The sequence below is a fragment of the Chinchilla lanigera genome, unplaced genomic scaffold (assembly GCF_000276665.1).
Source record: "Chinchilla lanigera isolate Chin_1 unplaced genomic scaffold, ChiLan1.0 scaffold00006, whole genome shotgun sequence".
Lineage (NCBI taxonomy): Eukaryota > Metazoa > Chordata > Mammalia > Rodentia > Chinchillidae > Chinchilla > Chinchilla lanigera.
This window is the reverse complement of record NW_004955407.1, coordinates 35227989-35251405: the sequence shown is the minus strand read 5'-3', so window position 1 is coordinate 35251405 and position 23417 is coordinate 35227989. Positions and strand designations below refer to the sequence as shown.

General features: G+C 41.8%; 2 protein-coding genes across 10 annotated transcripts in view; one reads left to right on the top strand and one right to left on the bottom strand.

The window, feature by feature from the left end:
- The window catches only part of LOC102017197 (carbonyl reductase [NADPH] 1-like), a gene marked incomplete in the record, with an annotated part of 14945 nt that extends 3016 nt beyond the window's left edge, over window positions 1-11929 (bottom strand). Inside the window, 2 exon segments of the mRNA XM_013504561.1 lie at window positions 1-803; window positions 11856-11929. Of these exon segments, the coding sequence (XP_013360015.1) occupies window positions 1-56 (56 nt within the window).
- Setd4 (SET domain containing 4) overlaps window positions 11918-23417 on the top strand; it is a 24242-nt gene continuing 12742 nt past the window's right edge. Inside the window, exons 1-7 of one of the 9 annotated variants that reach the window (XM_013504518.1) lie at window positions 11918-12005; window positions 13540-13640; window positions 17945-18040; window positions 20135-20172; window positions 21180-21220; window positions 21822-21861; window positions 22700-22788. In XM_013504518.1, coding sequence (XP_013359972.1) covers window positions 13568-13640; window positions 17945-18040; window positions 20135-20172; window positions 21180-21220; window positions 21822-21861; window positions 22700-22788 — 377 coding nt within the window. In that variant the 5' untranslated portion in view covers window positions 11918-12005; window positions 13540-13567. The other 8 variants (XM_013504516.1, XM_005375712.2, XM_013504521.1 and 5 more) reach the window with 8 other exon arrangements.

Below are 23417 nucleotides of genomic sequence, written 5' to 3'. Positions count from 1 at the left end.
AAGCCGATGCCCTTGTTGGCCCCGGTCACCAGCGCCACGCGGGTGCAGGACGACATGGCCGGGCAGCGCCAGGCTTCCTGATGGAGCGCGGATCCAGTAGCGACCCGGAGCCCTGTGTCTGGAGGTCTCTGGGTGTGGATGCCTGGGACTCCGGCAGGGTCCTGGCTTAATAGCGCAAGCGCAGGCCCCGCCCCCGAGGGCGTGGCTCCGCGGCATCCTTGTGGGTGCAGAGATAATTAGGGTGGTGACTTCGAGCATAAATTCTGCTTGTAAACGCCCAAATCCCAGCCACATATTATAGTTTTTCTAAAAGCGGCCGATCATCTTCATTCGTGTGTACTTAGTGACTCTCGGGTCACCGGTTGTCTTCTTACTCGTGTATTAGAGCAGTTTAAAGCGAGAAACGTGATTCTGTGTTTGTGCAGAGCCTGGAGCGGGTTGACTGGGAGGTGAAAAGAACCTGCAGGCAGTGGGGTCAGACTGTGGACGGCTCAGGGCTTGGGCTTTCTCCTGCGGGAGTTTTGGGAGGGATATAGCCAGGCAGACTGTGCAGAGCCCTGGGAAAGGGAAATGAGCTCAGGAAGTGAGGCCAGGACGTTGCCACCCTGTCCCCTCCAGTCAGGGCTGGTGGCTGCTGGCAGGGAAGAACCACTGGCCTTGGCTATTTGAGCAGCTCTGCCCTGACCCCTCGTTCTTGGTTCTTGAGGTTTGCTTCACATTCCTCAGCCAACCAACCATCCGCAGCTGTGCCTGAAGAAATGGGTCTTGCGTGGGCTTTTTCCTTGGTGTTTTAAGGATCAGTGCTGCAACGAAGTCATCAGAAGGAGAGTTGTGAAATGCTGGGAGAAACCAAAAGGGGATGAGTGCCTGTTGATTTTCTCTAAAGTAAATGACAGCCAAGCCTCTAGCTCATCTCTCACCAGGTTTTCTGAGAGTTGTGGGGATTCCTTACTAAATCATCCCAGAGTTACCCATCTGGCTACTGGCAAGACCTTCATCCAGCTTGGGTATGAGGTCTGCATTGTACACGTGGAAGCGGGCATCAGGGCGTTCTTTTGCCCTCAGACTAAGACATCGGGACCCTTTTCCCTTTGTTAGTTCTGTGGATTTGCCTGACAGGCACTTTACCACTGAGCTAAGGCGCCAATGCTGGCCTCAAACTTGCAATCCTCCTGAGTATTTAGGACACACAAATATGTGCCACTAGGGCTGGCTCAGGATGTACAAGTTTATCTTTATTTTAGGATGAAATCATAGAATCATGCTCAGAAAATTTATGAACTGATTCAGTGGAGGGAAATGAGTTTTCTCACTGCTTATTCCTTATGCCAAAATAACAAGGGACCGTGAGATCAAGTTTCATTTCTGCGTTGTCACTTAGGTAGCATTCAGCCACATGTGGCCATTTAAATCTTACTGAAAATTAGTGCAGTACAAACTGCAGTCTTGAGTTGCTATATTTATATAAGTGGTGGCCACTATCCTGGGCAGGGAAGAAGTAGGAATTTTTGTCATTGCAAAAGGTTATTTTGCACAGTGCTGCTTTACAAAGATATATAAATCATGTTGTTATTTGATGGTAAATTTCCAATCCAGTTCTTAGAACATGATGTAAATTCACATGCAGTGGTAAGATAATACACTCCTTACACTTTAGTTTTCCTCAATTTGCAAAAGTGTAGTGTACCAGTTACATACTGACCACCCAATAATCCACCTATCATGGCTTTCTCCTGTTGTGTCCTCGTTTGTTTTTCTTCTGCAGCTCTATAACACCTGTGGGGTGTGTATCCTCCATGCTCAAGACACAGAGTATTTCCATCGGCACAAGCGTCACTCAAGTTAGTCTTTTACAGTCAAGCTCCTCACTTGCTCCCAGCCAACCCTGTCTTCACACAACCAGGCATCCGCTCCCCATTTCTACCCTTTAGTTAGGTCAAAAATGTTACATACGTAAAGTTCACACTATATGTAAAATTTGGGATTTTCATTTCCTCCCAGGCTAATTCAGCAGCCTGGGATTTCCTCCCCTATCCCAGTGTATGTTTGTTCTGTCACTGACTGCTCCCTGCACACCACTAGCCACTTCCTTCTGGAGGCTGGGTTAGATTCAGTAGTGGATTCTCTTAGCGAGAGCTAATAGTGTGCAGGGAATGTGGAACATGTCGAGGGTCCTGCTGTTTAAAAGGGCAAAACAAAAAAGGATCATGGATCATGGATCACGGATCATGATTTTCACACTGGTTGTTTATCCTTTTAGTCATGGTACCTACCTAAGAATTGACAGGTTGGGCCAGGGATGTATCTCAGTGGTATAAGTGCTTGCCTGGCAAGCCTGAGGTCATGAGTTTGATTCATGGTACCAAAAAAAAAAAAAAAAAAAAAAAAAAAATTGACAGGTCAATAGGCTCTAGAATTCTCCAGAATATTTAATATGCACATATCATATACTGACAAGAAGTTAATGTTACCAAAGCAGGCACATTTTCTCTTTGCACAGAATCACAATCACTGAGATAATCAGCTTTGCAAAAGGGGAAAAGTTTATTCACAAGGGCTGTGAGCATGGAGGGAGAATCTCAAGTCTCAATTCTGCCTCCTCTAGGACAGGGCTTGAGGATATTCAGCATGAAGAAATGGAGCTGTCTGAGGTGAGGAGAGAGATGGCTGTAGCTGGAGTAAGTGCCTGTGCATGTGTAATCCAAATTTAGGGCTGTGATGGGATGCATGTTCATAATCTTGCAGTATTAGCATGCTCTGAGGGGGAGATGCTAATGGGCCACCAGCATGAGACACCAGCACAGGCCCAAGTGCAAAGGTTGTGCTTTTGACAAAAGCAGTCTTTGAGTACTTGCAAAGCAATTTAGGAAAGGATGTCAGAACCCATATCAGAGGTTTCAGGTACAGCCAAGCTAGTGGGAGATTAAGAATATATTAACTCAGCTATGTGACCTCCATAGTTAGGGATTCTTAAAGTCAGTTAAAAGCATCTGGGTATCATTTGCATCCCTGTGATTCCAGCGACTTGAGAGGCTGAGGTGGGTGGATCAGCAGTTGGAGGCCAGCCTAGGAAAATAGGAAGACTGGGTCTCAAAACAATAATGTAAAAAAAGAAGCCAACTCTTCAAAGTAACTAAAAGCAAATGAAGCAAGGGGTTTATTTTTGTTTTTATTAGTGTTTGGAAAATGTTGCATTAACAATTAATGGGACAGAAATAATTATTCCAAAATTGGTACTACAGAAAGACAGTAATGCTTGGAATGGGAAATGAATACTGGACAAATACACCAAATAATCTCTAAAAGATGGACATGAAAATTGCCTTTTAAATGCAACTGTTGAACTATAAAGTTTATATTTTGAGTTTGGGAAAGGAGCTGTAAGAATAGGAGAGCAATTCTGAAGGAAAGGACTGACAGATTTAGCAACTGGAAATATTTTAAATATTTGTTTTTGGAAAGCACCATAATTTAAAGCCTGTGAATAAAGCTCTACTTGGAGGATTTGTATCTTTTTCTTCTATAACATTTGGATGTGGAGGGGTTAGAGTTTGATTGCTTACGAGTACCTTTCTTTGTTAAGCTTGAGAATTTCTTTTCCTGTCCCCAGGCCCAGTGTTGAATATCAAATTGAGGGTCCTTTCCCATCCTAGAAAAGCCCTTTCCCACTGAATAATATTCCCAGCCCTGGGTCTTAGTTCTGGTGTGTTTGTCAGGGATCCCTGAAACCTAGCACTTCCACATGATTTGGGTAAAAGCATACAAGCAAGGAATAAAGGTGGTGGCCCCAGGTCTTCCTTATTGTTACTAGGGAGTTCCTTTAGAAATAGCTTCCCAATCAAAAGTATTCTAGGTCCTTCTTGCCTCAAACAAAGAATTGGAAGAGACAAGCCAAAAGCAATACCAAAAGTTTACTTGAAATGTGAGGGATGAATGGGTATGGGACAAGTTGTCAGCTCTGCAGAGTGAACTTGGGCAGAACAGGAGAAAAAAAATCTAAAAAATAAAAGTACATGCTGCGTCTAGGAAATGCAGTGTGGGTTATAGTCGGAAGCCACGATAGGAAGCTCTCCCTGGAGTCTACCTCTTTACATGCAGTCCAGATCTTGTGGGAACCTGCCAGAAGTTCCATATATGGGGTCCTGAGAATTATTTGGTGCTCAGCTGGGATCTCGTGTCCCGCTCAATTCCCTGGGCAGCTTTGACATGCCCTGTCTCCTATATTATTATTACTGCTGGTGGGTAAGTTGTTAGACATGACTTCATGGTGACAGTCAAAGTTGTGCAACTGTCTTGATGGGTATATGCAGAAATATTTTATTCCATCTATTAGTTTGTGGAATAAATTGACATCATTGCTACCTACTCATCACAAGCGTTACTTAATTTCTCTTAAAGAACAGGGTTCCATGGTGTCTGCTGAACCATGTTGGAAAAGGCTGTTAAACTATGAAGTACAAAGCTCTCGGGGCCTTTCCTTTTTTTGTGAACTGAAATTCAGAGAACTGAATTTGACACTGTATTTTTTTTTTTCTATTTCATATTTGTTTAATAGAGTCAATAAGCTTTGCTGGAGCATGGTGTCCTAGCTCAGCTGCTTAGTAGTCATTAAACTTTAAGCAACTTAATATTGTGAAGATAAACCAAGATGACTCTAAAGTGGCAAGTTTAGAATTTAACCAGTAATGAACCATTTCATGAGGGGCAAGGTCCGAGGTGAATGGAATTCTACTGACCCTTCCACAGACTGTGATTTTAAAGACAGGGTGAGGAATAAGGATGGGATGGGGGTGGGGCTCCAGGAGTTAGGAAGTGAAAAGTTACAGTGTCACTCTACGTGAAGGCCGGTTGTGTCTATTCACTGGTAATTAGCAACAGCAAGATCAATTCTTCTCTACTGCAGAAAAGACAGCTGTCATCAAGAAATCAAAAAACAACAAATGCTGCCCAAGGCTACAGTGAAAAAGGAACCTTTCTACATTGTTGTTGGGTGTCTAACTTTTCTTGTTGCTGAGACAAAGTACCCAACACCCAAAATTAAAGAAGGAAAGGTTTATTTTGGCTCACAGTTTGTAGAGGTTTCAGTTCATAGCTGGCTAGCTCCAAGGCAGGGTGGCATGGCGGAGGGTCATAGGAGAAACAGAGGAGAGGAGAAACAGTTCACGGCAGGCAGAAGACACAAGGCAGCAAGCTCGACCTTCTTTCTGTCCCTTATATCGTATCTAGGCTGCCCACTCTTAGGGCAGGTGGCGGTCACACCCATAGTGGGCCTTCCCATTATCCACACTCGGAACTACGTCAAATTTATCATTGGACTGATTTAGTAATCACACCCTTAATCCCAGCATCACACCACACATTCTAGATCCACCTGCCTCTGAGAAGCCCCACCTAGGACCCATGAGGTTTTTGGGGGGACATCTAGAGATAAGTCAGTGGGTATATACACTAGTACAACCATTGTGGAATTCAGTATGGAGATTTCATCAAAGAACTAAAAATGTAATCCTAGCCCATAGGAGTCAGTAGGATCACCATGAGTTTGAGGCCAGCCAGGGATACATAAGTGAGACCCTGTCTCAAAAGAACAAAACAAGTTTGATTTAGTTCTGTTATTTCTTTGCTGGTTTTTTGTCTAGTTGATCTATCTCTTTGTGTCAGTGAGGTGTGAAGGTCCCCCGTTACAACTGTGTTACTGGTTGTTGATTTTTCATGACTATTAGTATTTGTCTTATAGAGTTGGGTGCTCTCGTATGTGGTACATACATATTTATGATTGTTATCTCTTTCTCTTGAAGTTTTCCCCTAATATGTAGTGACCTTCTTTATCTCATTTGATCATTCTTGATTTGAAGTTCACATTGTTGTGAACAGAATAGCTACTCCTGCTTTTTTCTGGGTTTGTGCTGCATGGAGTATTGTTTTCCATCCTTTCATTTTCAGTCTATGAATTTCCTTTTGAGTTAAATGTGTTTCTTGTATACAGCATATTGTTGGATTTTCTTTCTTGATCCACCCTGCCAGTCTGTTTCTTTTAATTGGTGATTTGAGGCCATTTACATTGATTGTTATCATCAAAATACTATTAGCATATCTCACAGATCTAGAGAAAACATTTCTAAAATTCACTGGGAACCAGAAAAGACCTAGAATAGCAAAGGCAATCCTGGTCAACAAAGCCAAGGCAGGAGGCATCACAGTCCCTGACTGTAATAAAATCAGCATGGTATTGGCAAAAAACAAAACAAAACAAAACAAAACAAAACAAAAACCCAAAACAAAAAAAACAAAAACTGACCTGAGGATCAGTGGGACAGATTAGAAGATACAGACACAGCTACAAATACACTCAGCCACCTTATTTTTGACAAAGGGGACAAACATATTCACTGGAAGAAAGCATGTTTAATAAATGGTGCTGCAAAAACTGGCTTTCAACATGCTGAAAACTAAAACTAGACCCATGTCTATCACCATGTACTAAACTAAAGCTAAAATGGATTAAAGATCTAAATATTATAACAGAAACACTACATCTACTGGAAGAGAAAGTAGGTAGAAATCTTGAAGACATGGGGTAGGCAGAGAATTCATGAACAAAAACCAAACTGCATGGGAAATACTTCAAAGAATCAACAACTGGGATCTGATCTTACTGCACAGCAAAAGATATCTCCAAAAGAGTGAAAAGAAAACCCACAAATTGGGAAAAAATTTTAGCTAACTGTCCGTCAGACAAAGGACTTCTATCTAGAACATTTAAAGAATTTTAAAAAAATCAGGCCCCCAAAATTCAAAGACCCAATACAAAAATGGGCATCTGAGATAAACACACACTTCTTACATAAAGAAATATAAATGGCAAATAAATATATGAAAAAATGTTCAACATCATCGGTCATTTGAGAAATGCAAATTAAAACAATGCTGAGATTCCATCTCATCCCAGAAAAATGACTATCATCAAGAAATCAACCAATAACAAATGCTGGTGCAGCGGTGGGAAAAAAGAACCCTTCTCCATTGTTGGTGGGAGTGTAGACTGGTTTTGGGGGGACATCAGTGGAAATCAGTATGGAAATTCCTCAAAAAACTAGGATTAGAGGTCCCATTTGACCCAGCTATTCCCCTTCTGGGTATTTTCCTGGAAGAAATGAAAACATCATACCACAGCAAAATATGAGCACCCATGTTTATGGCAGCACAATTTGTCACAGCTAAATCTTGGAAACAACCTAATGTCCATCAACTGAGGAATGGATAAAAAAGATGTATTTTTATACAATGAACTATTACTCAGCTATAAAGAAAGATAAACTTGAGGCTTTTATAGGTAAATGGATGCAACTAGGGACCATACTCATGAGTGAAATAAATCAGACTTGCATGTGTAAACATCGTATTGTCTTCCTAGTGTAAGAAACTGAAAGAGTAAATAAGATCCAAAAGATACAATAGATATAGTGAAAGGGAAAAAACTGTTCAAAAGGCAAGAACAACTGGGATGGGGAAAAGAGAAACGAATGAAAAAAATGTGAGTGTGTGTATATATATATATATGTGTGTGTATATACATATATATATATATGTATATACACACACAAGATAGCTAAGATAATTGTACTACTAATTTCTGTTCATTGAAAAGAACCGTTAGTACTTACACTGTTTGATCAATTTTGCATGCCTGTACCTGGTAATCTGAGCAACTACTTTGAAGATAACAATGCAATATAATTGTTGATTTCCTATCAACTTGTTTTGAAATTCTGTATCATTTTTGTTGGCTTTTTTTTTTGTCTCTTTAAAACACAAATTGTGTGTGAGCCAGCTTTATCTCTTTCAGGTAACTCTTCCCCAAAGAGTTGAAGTCATCATATTACAGTGATGTATACATACCTATGTTTACAGCAGCACAATTCATAATAGTTAAACTGTAGAAGCAGCCTATAGGTTTATCAACAGATGAATGCATAAAGAAAATGTGATATACCTACAATGGAGTCTTACTCAACCCTGAAGATACATCTGAGTCATTTGTAGGAAAATGCATGCACCTTGATACCATGAACTGCAATAAATCAGACACAGGTTAAACATCACATGATTTCTCTTATATGAGAAGCCAAAAATATGATATACCTACAATGTGATATACCTACAATGGAGTCTTACTCAACCCTGAAGATACATCTGAGTCATTTGTAGGAAAATGCATGCACCTTGATACCATGAACTGCAATAAATCAGACACAGGTTAAACATCACATGATTTCTCTTATATGAGAAGCCAAAAATATAAGTTGAAAAGCAAAATAAAAACAGGGAGGTAGACTTTGTGGAGAATGGAAGAGGTCCTAGGGATGAGGGAGCTGGGAAAGTAGGGAGGGGAAGAAGAAGTAAAAATGGTTAAGATGTGATATCTATATGTACCAGTTCCCAAAACAAATGTAATTAGTTTGCATTGGAAACATATACTAATTAAAACAAGCTAAAAAATAAACTTATAAGGAAGAAAGACAAAATGTAATTATCAAGGGTAAAAAAAATCCAAATTTTTCAACCATAAGACTGAAAAACACAGGCCCTCTCAGTTCTAATGACTACATTTCAAAGAAATGCCTTCCAGGTCTGTTATGTAGCTTTGAATTTTGATCCCAAACACAGTTGTTACATGGTGCTCTGAGTATAGTCCCCTTCCCTTAGAGAGTGGGATATTTGATGACACCCAATGTGGGCCTTCTTGAAGAAAACACTCGTCTCCAGGAGTGCGACCTGTATCTTTCAGACCCAGATTTGAGAACTTTTTGTGATCTTTTCCTTCTGTCAGAAACATTCTCTCAAACCTGGCACTGTCCTCCTTCCCGGGTGGACCTTATGTCTCCCTGGAGGTCTCTGCTCCAGTGCTCAAGCGGCTTCTCCCAAGATCTTCTCAGAGAAAGGTACTGTCCCCAACTATCATTAGATTTTACTTTCCACAGAGGTGGCTTCTATCCTAATGGAGCAATTCCATTTTTTTTTTTTTTAATCTTTTTTGAGACAGGGTCTCGCTATGCAGTTCAGGCTGGCCTTTAGCTTACTTTGTAGCCCAGGCTGATCTTGAACACAGAATGATCCTCCTGTCTCAGCCTCCTGAGTGCTGGGATTACAGGCATGCGTCACCATGCCCAGTGGAGCAATTGCATTTTATTTGAGGACTCACTAGGTGTCAATGGAGTATATTTCCTGTGAGGTTTGCTCACATTATTTTCTCCCTCTTCACATTGTGATTGTAACAAAAGAAATCCTCTTTGTATAACAAGAAACTATGTGATTTGTGAACTCATACTTTGATCTCCTTATTGGCCCTATACCCAAGGTCTTTCAGATGGACACTCCTGAGGGTGACAGAGACATATACATCTTGGAGGGACAGAGGAATAATTCACAACTGTAAGCTCTTTTCAGTAAATGATTGAACAATGGGTGGTCAGGGTCCTAAAGTCAGATGTTAGTTATATATAGTTGATTTTTTGGAGGCCTTGAGAATTCTCAGGAAGGCACTTAAGGGGTGAGATCACTAACATCATCTTAGAGATACAACCTTGAGCTGTTAAAACCTTTGTTAAAGGCTTCTATGGAAAAACAGGTGGAAGGAATCAGTTGTGCTAAGCCTCTGTAGTTTCTACCGGAGAAGTTTTTGCTCAGAGGAAGTTAACTAGTACAGTCAAGGAGAGAATCTTTGCCAGTTCCCATGCACAAAATGGTAATATACATTATTTTCCTCTTTTCTAACAGTAAGTGACACATTATACCTGTCTCTTTTCTTCCTATCCAGTAGGAAACATGGAGACAGATTTTTTTGTTGGTGTTGCAAATGGGAGGGGAACCAAGAGATAGAGGGTGGGAGAGACAGAGGGCTGAGGCAAGGGGAAGGGGATGTAAAAAGAATTACGATACGTTATATCCATGTACCAACTCCCTATGATGAAGGCACTCATTATGCTCTGCAAACATATACTAATAAAAATAAAAAATAAAGATGCAATATAAAACATTAAAATAACACAATGCAGGTGTATAAGAATATGATGGGTGGAGCTGCAACAATTATCTTGAGATCAGGAGGGAACAAACACAAAAAGGTAGACTGAATAGCCAACTTCCCAAGCATGGTAAGGTTGACCTTTGATGATGTCACTGAACCTCTTTGTTCTGCTAAAATACGTTAATGAAAAAGAAGGCCTACAAACTCCAAAAAACAAACAAAAGGAATGGGAGGCCGTTAAGCCAGGGGAAAACTCATGCCCTGGTTCCAAGTAAGTAAGCCAAAACTTAACTCAGAATTGAAAAGAAATTGAAGTAAGCTAGGCAGTTACAGGTGGGCAAGTTTGCTTTACACTGCTTTGAAATTACCATGGGAAGAATTCAAATGAGGCAACTGTTCAAATTCAGTTGCTTTGCTCTGCTTTCACATTGATTCTACGGTGGCCTTCTACTGGTGTCCTTTCCATATGAAAAAATCATTTTTAATTTGTAGCTGCCATATTCATGAATCTCTGATCAAATAAATCCTTAAAAAAAAAAAAAAAACTCCTGGGTTTAGTCAACCTCTCCTGTAATCCCTCTCCTGGGATTACAGGCATGTACTATCATGCTGGGCTGAAACCCTTAAAATTTTTAACCTGTTAAAATTTACATTTTAATAGTTCCTAACCAGGAACTGTATTTCCAGGCCAACCACCTTAAAAAAAAATAATTTTAGGACTGGGGATGTAACTCAGAGGTAGCAGTTACCTAGCATGCGAGGCCACCAAAGCCAAAACAAAAAAACAAAACCAACACACACAAAGGAAAAATAAATTAAACCACCCAAATAAAACAAATTCCAAACTTCAGAAGTGTAATACCAGAACATCATATACCCCTCATCTATTTTCTCCAATTATCCTATTACTATAGTGTGTCTGTCACAACTAAGAAACCAACATTGGAGTAGCAGTGCTAAATGCTACGTGCTATTTATATTTCACTCGTTTTCTAATATTCTTGTGTTCCAAGCCTCCTCCAGTAAACCACATTACATTTAGTTGTCATATTTTAGTTTATGACAGTTTGACAATTTCTTTTTCATGCTAGAAAACGTGTTTTCAGGTTACGGATCAGACGTTTTGGGACTTGTCTTTGTTGTCTTTTTTTTCATAGAACTGGGTTATGCGGAGGAATACCTCAGGAACATGTTATTCACATTATTTATTCCTGATAACATCCTTGGCTATTTGGCTAAGGTAGTACTTGCTAGGTTTCTCCACTCTGATGTTACTAGTCTTCTCCAGAAATCAAGCTCATAATAAGGATGAATGGTGCAGAAATCGAGCTCCCTCTCCTGGATGGAGTATGCACAGAAGTGTTTAGAATTCCCCTGCAAGGTAGGTGTGGGTCAGGAAGGAAATGGGAGGAGGAGGTGCAGTCACGAAAAGGGGTGAGACCGGGTCTTGGCAGAAGAACGGAGGGGGACGGGTGAGGTGGGGTGAGGGCCAGGCAGGGCCAGCCTGACAGGGGGATGGAAGGACCGAGTCAGGTACAGAGGCGGAGGTCGGCGGGAGAGGCGAGGCTGGGCTCAGGCAGTGGTCTGAGCAACTGCTTAAGAAAAAGATTCTCAGGCGCTCTTCAGGGCGCAGATCGCTGCCCGCGGGCCACTGGGATTTTATACCCTGGGCTCACCGGGAGAGGCGTCAGGTTGAGGGCTTCGCTCCTTGGGCTTAAAAAAAAAAAAACCACCAAAAAAAACTAGACAGCTGCGCATGCGCCCGCTGGGAGGAAGCGGCCAGCGGCGGAGGGAGCTCTGAGGACTTGGCGGGAGTGACGACCCTCACCTTTTCCCTCCGCGATTTAGTCTACGTATTTCTTCTTAGATCACCTAGAACACTGTTCCGGCTTCCGTACATCTTCCGCCATCTTGGAGGCAGCGGCCGGCGCGGAGGAGACTGAGAAGGACTTCCGGGTTGCGACCTTTCGTTGCCTGGGTAACGAAAGCGGGGTCGCGCTGCGGCTTTTCTTAGTATTAAATTTGTGTGAAAAGAAGTGGTTTCCTTCGCACACCCACGCGGGGATTGTGCACTACTGTAACCTCTCATCGGGTCATTTGGTCGGCGTTGTTGCTCTGCGCGCGAGGTTGCGAAGAGACCAGAGCCTGACATCACCCGCCTGGAATGCGAGGCGGTGGGGGAGCGTGAGGCCTCTGGGGTGCAGACGGTGCCTCTTGCCGGGGCTCCTCCTGCTCCCGGTGGCGGTCACCAGGACCCCTGAGGGAAGTTAGCGGCCCTGGTGTGAACCGAGCCCCGCACACCGCGCAGGACGACCGCGCGTGGCGCTGGGACCTGATTCCCAACTTCCGGTACAGCAACCAATGAACGTGCAGCTTCTGGGTGTGAGTACGGCCAGCAGTTACTTATTTCTGGTCATTAATTTCTCTCCCAGTATTTATTTAGAGGTAGCTTTTAAAATCAGCTGTATCATTATGTAAATGTGCATGTAAATAATATTATGTCGTTTATGTACTCATATACGGTATGTATGTCAAAATAACATACAAAAATAGTAGTAAAAGTCTAGGACGTTTTTGAATAACCATCCCTAAAGTCTTGATACAATTTAAATATGTATGATGTGCACAGAAGCAAGCCCAATAAGGATCACTTGCTTTATAATGTTCTAAAACTTTATTTTGTTTTTTTAGTCTGTATGTTTTGCATAGTTTTCTAAACTAGCATAAGCAGTACTTTATAATAGCTGCATTAAGTCCTGTCTTTATAAGAAGCTCCAGTCTATTGCCTGCCTCATACTGCTGTATTTAATGGATTTCATTTTTATGCTTTTAAGAAAGTAGTGTGCAGAATCTCTAGTATCCATTTTAGATTTTATGCTTGTATGCTCTCTTGGCTCCCATGGTCTCTCTAACCCGTTGCCAACACCCACTTAATTAAATTCATTTGAAGATCCTGGTCTTTAAGAACAGGCCACTGTTTGTTTCAGACTGAAAGGGGGATTTTTTTTTTTTTGTTTTAGTGGGTGGTGGCTCCTGTTTTATTCTAAGTGTAGTTAATTTAAATTGGTGCTTTAGTAAATGTTGATTAGGATTGAAATGTGGAAATCCCCACAGCACATATTTATGAAATAATTTATCAGAATTGCCATGATCAGTTATTATTCAACAGGGCCTGAAGATAAAACTGTTTTAGAGGAAGTTGGGACTGTGGACAATACAGTGACTCCCTGCCCTATAAACCTACTAATATGGTACAAAATCCTCACATTTTAATTGCCTCCATCACTGCGGGATCCAGATTTAGGGCTTGGAATGAATCTTTTCTCTACAAAAACACTTTGAATATACAAGTTTGCCTCAACTGCAAAACGAAGAAAAGAAGAAAAAATGAACCAAACATCTTGCTGAGAAAGTTTACCAAAATACTCATTTCTATAATAAAGGGTACAAACAGCAGTGATTATTGTACAGCTGGAAAGTAAGACTAAGAAGTGCTTTTTATTTTACAATAGGCATCTACTCAGAAACTACAGCTGTAGTATGCAGAAGGGAAGAGGAAGAACAAGCCGGATCAGAAGGCGAAAACTCACCCGAAGTTCTGAATCAAGAGGAGGTACTTTTGTTTGTTTTGGTGGCGGTGATGAAAGAAACACATAGGTTTTCTGAAAGTGTTCAAAGAGATTATGTCTTAATGAACACTCTTTAATGGTGCCCTTATATTCTTTTAAACCCTGGTGAGAGTAGTATGAATCTATTTAATTCATTGCTTCAGGCTCTTATCTGGAGACGATGATCCCAGATTTCTGGTTCTGGTTTTATCTTCTAGCTTACTGTAGGATAGGAGGGTGTGGGTGTAAATTCATCACTGCTAACTCAGTGTAACCCAGGCTGAACGAGGTATAACATGTGAAAGTGCTTGGCCAACTGTAAAGTGCTATGTGAATGGAATTGTTATGTATATAAAAATTAGTGACACTGCTTCTAGTTGACCTCAAACATGTCAGCACCATTCTGAACTGGTAGTATCCATCTTTGCCCTCCATAGCAGTTGTCCTGCTGAACCTTACCTTTTTTAGGTTAGCTTCTTCCTGTGCTTTCTGCTATTTGTCATGAGGATGATTTCAGCTGGTTCTTTGCTAGTTTGTTTACACCCTTATTTCCTGTCCTATTTATTGCTACCCAGTTTTCTAAAGGAACAGCTTCCATGTTGGCCTTTTGGTGAGGAAACCCTGGGGAGCCTCATTCCCTGTTATGTGAGAACTGAACTCCTGCCTGACATTCAAGTTCCTTTAGAAGGGAGCCGTACCCTGGTAGCTCCATATGTCTTAGTACAATAGGTCATCTCTGCTCTCTGCTTCATGAACACACTTCCCACATTCACCTCTGCTTTTCCTCATAATCCTCCTTAGACTAGAACAGTGATGGCGAACCTCTTAGAGCTTTCAGTGATACCAAACAGCCTGCTGCTATGCATCGTGCCATAGGTTTGCCACCACTGGCCTAGAACATCTGTTTTTGTTTCTCCTTGCTTGTCTACTTTCTCTCTAGCCTTCAAAACTGGGTTTTGGTAATACCGTTTCTAATTCTCACTAATGTCAGCCTTTCCTTGTTTGCCAACTAAACCACCATTTTTTTGAGGGTGAAGAACTTGTTGAGTGTTCTTAGTGGTTAGCATGTGCTGTGTGTCTGTTAGTGTATAGTAGTGGCTCATGAAATGGGCATTGGGTCTGCCTGTAGTCTTGGCTGCTTGGGAGGCTGAGGTGGGACGACTGTGGGCAATACAGCGACACACTGCCCTGTAAACCTACTAATATGGTACAAAATCCTCACATTTTCATTGCCTCTATGAGTCATATTTTTCTGTGAGTTCCTTCGTACAATAGGAAAATAAAAATCTTTTTTTAAACTTGCTTGTCTGTATTTTGTTAACTTAATTTTCAGACCCCCGCATAGTAATCTAATAGAATTGAAAAAAAGCTTTTCCTCCCCAACAGTGGACACTAAGGTAATTTCAGTCCTTGTCTGTCTCCAGTAAAGCTGCTGTGAATATCCATGTACAAATCTTTATCTGGACATACGGTTTTTTCCTTGGAGTATCTACTTAGCTGTGGAATGGCCAGATCATTTAGTAGGTGTAGGTTTAACTTTTTATAAGAATCTTCAAAGTAGTTTTTCGACGTATCTACCCTATTGTATATTCTCGCCAGCAGTTTGTGAGAGTTCCGGTTGCTCCACATTCTTGGGAACACTTGTTATTGACTATAGCAGTGATGGCGAACCTTTCAGAGCTTTCAGTGGTATAAATAGCTTGCTGGGGCAAGTGTGCCATAGTTTGCCGCCACTGGTCTGTAGTGTCTAGGACGCGACATGTGTCCTAGAGAATGTTTCGTGTGCACTTGGGAAAAATGTGTATTCTGCTGCTATTGGATGATGTCTGTCAGTGCCACCTGGTTTATTGTGTTGCCAGCTTTTTCCTTGGTGATCTTGTACTCAGTTGTTGTGCTCGATTACTGAAACAGGTCTTCAAGTTTCTAGTTATTATTGTAGAATTGTCCTTTCTTCCCTTTACTTCTGTTAGTTTTTGCTTCTTGTATTTTAGGGCTGTGTTGTTAGATTCATATATGTCTATAATTATTACATCTTTCTGATGGCGTAACACTTATTATGAAATGTTCCTCTGTAACGCTAGTGGCACCTTTGTTTTAATGTCTTTTTTTGGACTGGTACTAAATAGTCTCTCCAGCTCTCTTGCAATGGTGTGTATCATGCATTTTTTCATGCTTTTACTTTGGATCTCTTTGTCTTTGAATCTAAAGTGTGTCTCATGTACACAGGATTTCCTTGGGTCTTGTTTATTTATCTTAACAAACTGCTTTTTGCCTGGATTTCTTAGTCCATTGACATTCAGTGATATTATTGATACACTTGGATTTGTATCTGCCATTTTTTGTTTTGTTTTCTATATGTCTTGTGTATCTGTCTTTGCTCCTGTTTCTCCTTTACAGTGTTCTTTGTGCTAAATCATTTCTAATATAATGTTTTCATTTCTTCATTGTCGTTTCATTATATTTTTTGAATTATTAATCGTAGTTCTAGGGCTTACCGTATATGCCTTAGTTTGCTCAGTTTATTTTTGTCTAGGTCTTAGGCACCTTGGGCCACCATGGCAAAGTACCAAGACTGGATGGCTTAAATAGTATAAAATGATTTTGCATAGTAGTGGGTGCTGGAAAATGTAAGATCAGGTGCTGGCTGGCTGACTTGGCTCCTGGTGGTAGCTGTCTTTGTGGTGGTAGCTGGGTACATTTTGAGTGTGTCTTCACATGGCACAGGGTCTCTATCTCTTCTTTTTTTTCTTCTTTTTTATGAGGCTGTCGGTTTTAGAAGGGTTTAGGTTCTATGAAGGTAACCAACCCTGCAGCTGTAAATATGCACTCTCCCACCCTTTTCTCTTATAAGCCCCTCTACTCCTATAATGAAGGCTGCACTGTCATGACCTCATCTCTCTGTTTGTATCCCCCTAAGGGCCCCCTCCAAGTACTGTGATAGTGGGGGTTAGGTTACAGCGTAGGAATTTTAGGAAGGCACAAACTTTCAATTGAACAGTCTTATTTATTTATCTTTTAGTTGTTCTTAGTAGTATTTTGTAGTTTTTGATACACAAGCCTGTATATTATTAGATGTATCTCTTAAGAATTTCATATTTCTGGGCTGGGGATATAGCTCAGTGGCACAAGTGCCCGCCTTGGAAGTGCAAGGTCCTGAGTTTGATTATCGATCCAAAAAAAAATTTTTTTTCATATTTTTGATGCTACTAAAATGATATTTTTAAAATTAAAATTTGTGACTGTTTATTGCTAATATATGGAAATAAACATTTGATTTGGTGTTGATGTAACCTGCTACGTTGCTGAATTTACTAGCTTTTTTGTAGACTTTGCTAGATCTTTTACATGTGTGCAGGTGTCCTCTGAGAATAAAAGTTTTACTTTTTTTTTTTTTTTCAGTTTGATTTCTTTGAGTATTTTTCTAGATACATTTTACTGGCTGACCTCTCAGTACAATATTGAAATGCGGGGGAAAGAGGGACAACCAGACATCCTTGTCTTGTTCCTGATCTTAGGAAGGCTCACAGTTTTTTACCATCATATGTATCAGTTATATATAAAGATATTTTTAACCAGATTGAGAAAATTTCCTTCTGTCTTACTTTACTGAGATTTTTTTTTTTTATAGGAATGGATGTCGGATTTTTATCAATGGATGTTGGATTTTATCTATGGAGATGGTCATAAGGTTAATGGTTTTGCTGTTTTAGATTACATTATTTGTGTTTTTTCATAAAATTTATTCCCTTTTGTATTAGATTTTTATCACATTGACAGATATGTGAGAAAATCACTGAAATAAGTGAATTTTGTTCTGGGTCATGGTTTCAGGCCCTGGTCACTTGGTCCCATGGTTTCTGGGCCCTGGTGAGGCAGAACACCTTTGTGAAAGGGTATGGTGGGATAACCGGCTTGGTTCATGGCAGCCAGAGGCAGAGTGAATTAGAGAAGAAAGGGCTGGGAACAAAATACACTTCCAGAGTGCACCGTCAGTGACCTCCTACTCCTTCCAAGTAGACCTTCCCTCCTAAAATTGCTACCATCACCCAGGAATGTCATCAGATTATGAGTCTAACAATCGATTAATCCACTGATGAGGTCAAGGTCCACATGATCCGGTCACCCTCCATAGGCCTTACCTCTGAGCACTGCTGAACTGACAGGGCCAAGCCCAACACAGGAGATTTTTGGGGGATATACCAGGTCCAATAATGTCTTACGTGATCTGCCTGATACACCTCATCAAAGATTTGTTTTAAACTGGTAACCTGATTACACAGTGATTTTAATCATGTTCTTTCCTGATTAGTGAATGAGAGCCACAAACCTGAATTTATAGAGCTAAAGAAGTGGCTGAAAGATAGGAATTTTGAAGACACAAATTTAATACCTGCTCGATTTCCAGGTAAGAGAGTCGCATTGGGCTCGCCTAACCTCTCAGGTGAGGGCCTTGGGGAGAACCTGGGGAGAGTCTCACAGTGGGCTGGGTTTTCTCTGCCTTCTTCCCTTGGAGCTATACTATTTATTTGTACTTCATGTTGGTGTAAAAGTGAATGCAAGTGACCTGCAGAGAGGAATGACAAAATGATGAAGTAAAGTTTGAAAATTAGAAAAGGTAAATGAGCATAGAAGCATGAATTAAAGTCATTATGTATGTATAATGTATATATTATACATTATATATACATTATGTATATATACGTTATGTATATATAATGTATAATATATGTATATGTTATATATATGTATATACACATATAATGTCTAGAGTATGTATAACACCTGAACACCACAGGTATAAAATCTGACACACTTGTCAGAGGCCAGCTGCAAATTGGACTCATCTTTCCAGCAGCTTGTGCAGTGGATAGGATGAGTGACCTTAATCCGAATATTCTGTAAACTAGACTGCATTGTTTACTGAGCAGATACGGGAAAGATGTTTGTGTACCTCGGTGAGTGGTGCTTTCGGCAACATCCCTGTGGTGATTTTATTGTTCAGACGTGCAGGTTGATGGGATTTTCCCAGACCCCAGTAGGTGAGAATAGTTTCCTAAAGCAGAGGGAGGGTCCAGAAGCAGTTGAGATGTGTGTTCTCTCTTGGGTGGTGTGGCTGCAGGAGAGTTTCCTGGGAATGCCTCAGCATACTTGTCCTTGGCTGGTTTGCAAAAATGGTCCCCACATGTTGGAGAAGCTGTATGTGGGGCCAGTTAGTCCAGAAGCTGTAGACTTCCACAATCACCTGAGCTGAGACAGATAAACATTCTCTTCTGTAAATGGAATCCTTTATTATGGAGGTTAGATGGACATTTTCTTATGGCACAGTCTCTCAGGAAGCTGGACATCTTGCTGTGTGTGCCTGCATACAAGGCTACCCTGCTCTGCCCATGTGTGGGCTAGAGATGACCAGAGTGGTGGACCAGGATGTTCCCTGAAAGGACTCCGGGCCCCAGCGGCACAGGGGTAGTTGGATGACTAGGACGCTGAAGTTCTACATCCAGGGGAGGCTGCAGATGGTTTCGCTCACACAGAGCTTAGAGCGTAGTGCACAGATGCTCCCTCTGGCCGTTAAGGTGATCATTCAGGTACCCACTAGGGAACTGAACTTCAAGCAAATTAACTTTCTTTTACATCTCTCGTGATAAATGATTTCCCGTGTGTGGCCCTAGGTAAGTGCACTGATGTGGGTGAACTTGTTCCCCAGGAGTGAGTCAGGGGGCCTAAATAACAAGAGAATGGCTCCCAAAAAATGCACTGTGGTTCAGGTTCAGGGAAGCAAAGGAAGACAGGTCTTTTAAAGGAGAAACGAGGAGGGTTTGGTAAGTTGTTTTGAAACAGCTGTCCTTGGCTCCAGGACCAGTAATAAGGGTGGCATTAATCCCAGGTGAAACAGGCGATTGCTGGGCAGGCGCCCTTGTGGAACTATTTTTTTGTGCAAGGCTGTGACTTTGGCAGAATATTTTGTGATAGCATCAAGAAATCAAGTGCAAAGACCCTCCCTTCTTGGCCTTCCCTGGCTCCTTTTTGTCTAGGTTTGACACAGGTGACTCCATTTTGCTTCTCAAAACTTTCAGAGAGCTCCTTTTTTCTTAGGGCCTCTCCTAGTTTATGATCATGAACCATGGTTGTTGTCTGCAAACAGAATGTTTAACTCTCTGTTTCCGTGTGACAGGCAATGGTTAATGAAAGCCACTCTCAGATTCCTGTTCTCTGGAGTTCTTCACCAGTTGATCAAGAGAAAATAATGTCAAGAGTCTTGCTTTTAGATCTTTAGGTCTCAACCTTACCTGGCCTTTTAACTATTCTAAACCCATAGGTGGTTGTGGCCCTTTTCCAGAATAGCTTTCTGACCCTGTCCTCCCTGGAAGTCCAAGGCTGGGAGACACTAGCTTTATCTTCCGATGATTTTGAACTTCATTCACAGTTGTATTCTCATTGGGAGCTCTCGGACCTTGAAGTTGTCGTGGGAGTCACCCTTCTCTTGTCTTTGCTTCCATAGGAACGGGAAGAGGGCTGATGAGCAAGAAACCTGTGCGGGTGAGAACTTCTTTTTTATCCTTGAAACTCTGTACATTTTTTGCTGCTTTGTTTTTGGGATTCAAATGAAGTGAATTAAAAGTACTTCTGAAGTGCAGGCGTTTCTCTTTCTCACCTAATGGATGTGTTGAATACAATTCTGTCTATAGGATTAAGTTTGCTGTAGAGAAGTCTGTATTTCTGTCATTTAAGCATGTGTGGAAAGAGTCACCCTGAGCTGGTGGACCAGGGCCATGGCCATTAGAGACCCGGACCTCTTCCCACTCTGTCACTCCCTGAGTCTCCTCAGGGTTCTTGATTCCTGGGCAGCAGGAGGCAGCAGTGGGGAGAGGAAGGGCAGGATTTGTCCCTTTGAGAACATTCCAGCCCCACCTGACAGGCTAGTGAGAGATCGGGTTCATGACTCACTGACTCTTATTGAGGGGGAGGCGCGGTCCCCTTTGCCTGGCCATGTGTCCCCAAATGCAGCTGGTACGAGGAGGAGAGAAGGCATGCTGGGTAGGCCAGTAGCAGTCTGTGCCCCAGCTAGTGTTAGAAATGAAGCCACGTGATAAGTGGGCCGGGGAAACTGCTCGCTGGGAGTTGTGTGCAGCGTGGGAAGGGAGCCTGCTGAGTGGGCGAGGAGGCCTCGGAGCCCGTCCCCGGGGTGCTCCCCACTCTCCTGACCCAGCAAGACCTCAGTGCTTTGGGCTTCTGTTTCTTCACCCGGAAAATGTGGAGTTCAGTGACACAGATGATCTCTAAGGTTCTTTTTACTATTTTCTGTGCTGTTTTAAAGGATTATACAATGCACAATTTTCTGTAAAGCTAAATGCTAATTTCTTCCTTTATTTTTACAATTATTTAAATTTATATACTTATTTATTTTACAGGGACAGAGCAGGGTGGTGCTGGGTGGGTATCCCCAGGTGCCACACATGCTGAGCATGAGCTCTACTGCTGAACTACCGCCCTCCCAGCCCTTATACTGATTGTCAGTTCCTCAGTTTAATTTGTTTTAAATTCAGGTGTATACACATGTTCATCTGAAAGAATACTATCTATCAAGGTTAGAATCCTATTATGTTGTTTTTATCATTTTTAAGTTTCCAATTGTAAATACATACAACCTAAAATTTACCATTTTAACATATTTTTAAGTGCATGTACCCTTCAGTAGTGTTAAGTATGTTCACGTTATTATGCAAGGTTTTTATTCTCTTTCTCGCGTGCCTGTCTGCCTTTGCTATATTCCCAGCCTTTAAAAAATTTTTAGGTTGAGACAGGGTTGGCTAAGTCACTAAGCTGCCCAGATTTTTATTTTCTAGGGAAATTCTAATTGACTTTATTCCAAAGCAGAATTTGAGAGCAAGATACATACCTCATATGTTATCTGTAGGAGCTTTGTTTAGATCAGGAAATGATGACGGGCAGTTGCTTCATATGTACTTTCAAATGTGAGTTTTTATTAAACTTTTTAAACAGACATACTTGTCACATGAGGTGCACAGATTTTAAGTGTTTAGTCGGAAGCGTTTTTTGATAGAGGGTTGTATCCCAAATAAGATCTGGGTGCGTTGTCAAATGTTTTTGGCTTTCTTCTGAAAGTCAAGGAGTGTAGGAGCCGGAGGAGTCTGTGGCGATCACTCCAGCTTAATCTTGCTTTACAGATTCAGAGGCCAGAAACCGAAGCCCGAAGATCCTTGGCTGGTATTTGTAAACGTCTTAGATGGCAGTTACAATGAAAGGAGAATCTTATGTTTCTTTTTCAGTGCTTTAATTCGTGTCTATACTTGTGTAACATTGGTGTCTGGTGTTTGTTACTTTACTTGCTAAAACTAAAAACCGTACTTTCGCAAGTGGTAGAGTTAGATCCCTGCTGTGCTAGGTGGGCTTCCTTTTCTTAAGCTGGTGGGCACCGGTCGTGCGGAGAGGAGGCCATCGTGCTGTCCTTCAGATTTGACTGGGGAGCATTTTTGTTTTTTGCCTTTGGTTTTGTTTTGCCTTTTGAAGTCAGAGTCTCTGTGTTGCCAGGCTGGTGTTGCCAAACCCCTGGTTTCAAGTGATCCCCCTACCCCGGGCTCCTGAGCAGCTGGGACCACAGGAGCAAGCCACTGTGCCTGTCTTCACTGGGGAGAATGTTTCTGAGTGGCATCTGCCTGGCCCTCTAGATAGCACTATTTCCTGGCATGAGGAAGAGAGGGAACAATGTGGTATGAGCCATCAGCGTGTTCCTGCATTCCCTTCTGGTGCAGCGTGGACTCTGGGAGTCAGCCCATCCTGAGATCTTCCTTCCCACTGGGGTTGTAGAACCTGGCAGTAGAGCAGCAGCCCTGCCTGTGCCTGCCAGCTCGGGGAATCAGGAGTGAGACCCCAGGTGGGCTCGTTGGTGGCAGTAATTGGGTTATGGGGGCTTCACTACTGGGTTATGGGGGTGTTCAGTAAATGTTCACTCAGTAGATGATGTGGGGTCAGGGACTTCATGAAACTCATACTCACAGATCCTTCCCAAAGCGTGGCAGTGCTAAACTTCCTTTGTTTTTGGCAGGAGGGACAGATGATTATTTCATTACCCGAGAGTTGCCTGCTCACCACAGACACGGTGATTCGAAGCTCTTTAGGGGCGTACATCACTAAGTAAGTGACCCCAGCATGCTTCTCTGGTGCCAGAGGTTCCCTTGAAGCCTGCCATTGATAGACGTCTCGTCTAAGGGACAGTTCATGAACATGAACTAGCCCCTTGTCTACCTAACAGATACCTGAAATGAATGGAAAGTTGTTTTTATTTTCAGCTCTAGGAAGTTAATTCATTTTAACTGCATCTTCAATAGGCTTCCTGGGATGGGGATATGGATTCTTATCCATCACGTATTAGTAAATGAAAATAAATAAAATAATACATGTAAATCACCACCTACTGCCTGGACTCCTAGTAGCCTGTTCTCTTCCACCATAGTAGGTCTTGGCAGTTGTTCATTAGCTGTTTTAATTTTGCCGTGGTTGTACTTACTTGAATTGTTCTTCAGCTGTGAGGAGCTTTGACATTATGGAAGAATTAGTGTACTTAGGAAGAGGGGAGAGCGGGGAGGTGGGAGTTGAGAACTGTTTTCTCGCTCATGTGGTGGGGCTTTGCAGTGGGCATCTGTGAGGACAGGGTGAGTGAGGAGCTCTGCAGAGGGGATTTCTAAATGATTAGGGCTGTTTCTTATCACTTACTGTAAGCTGTGGACTTCTTACTGGGCATGTTTTTGAATAAGAGTAATACA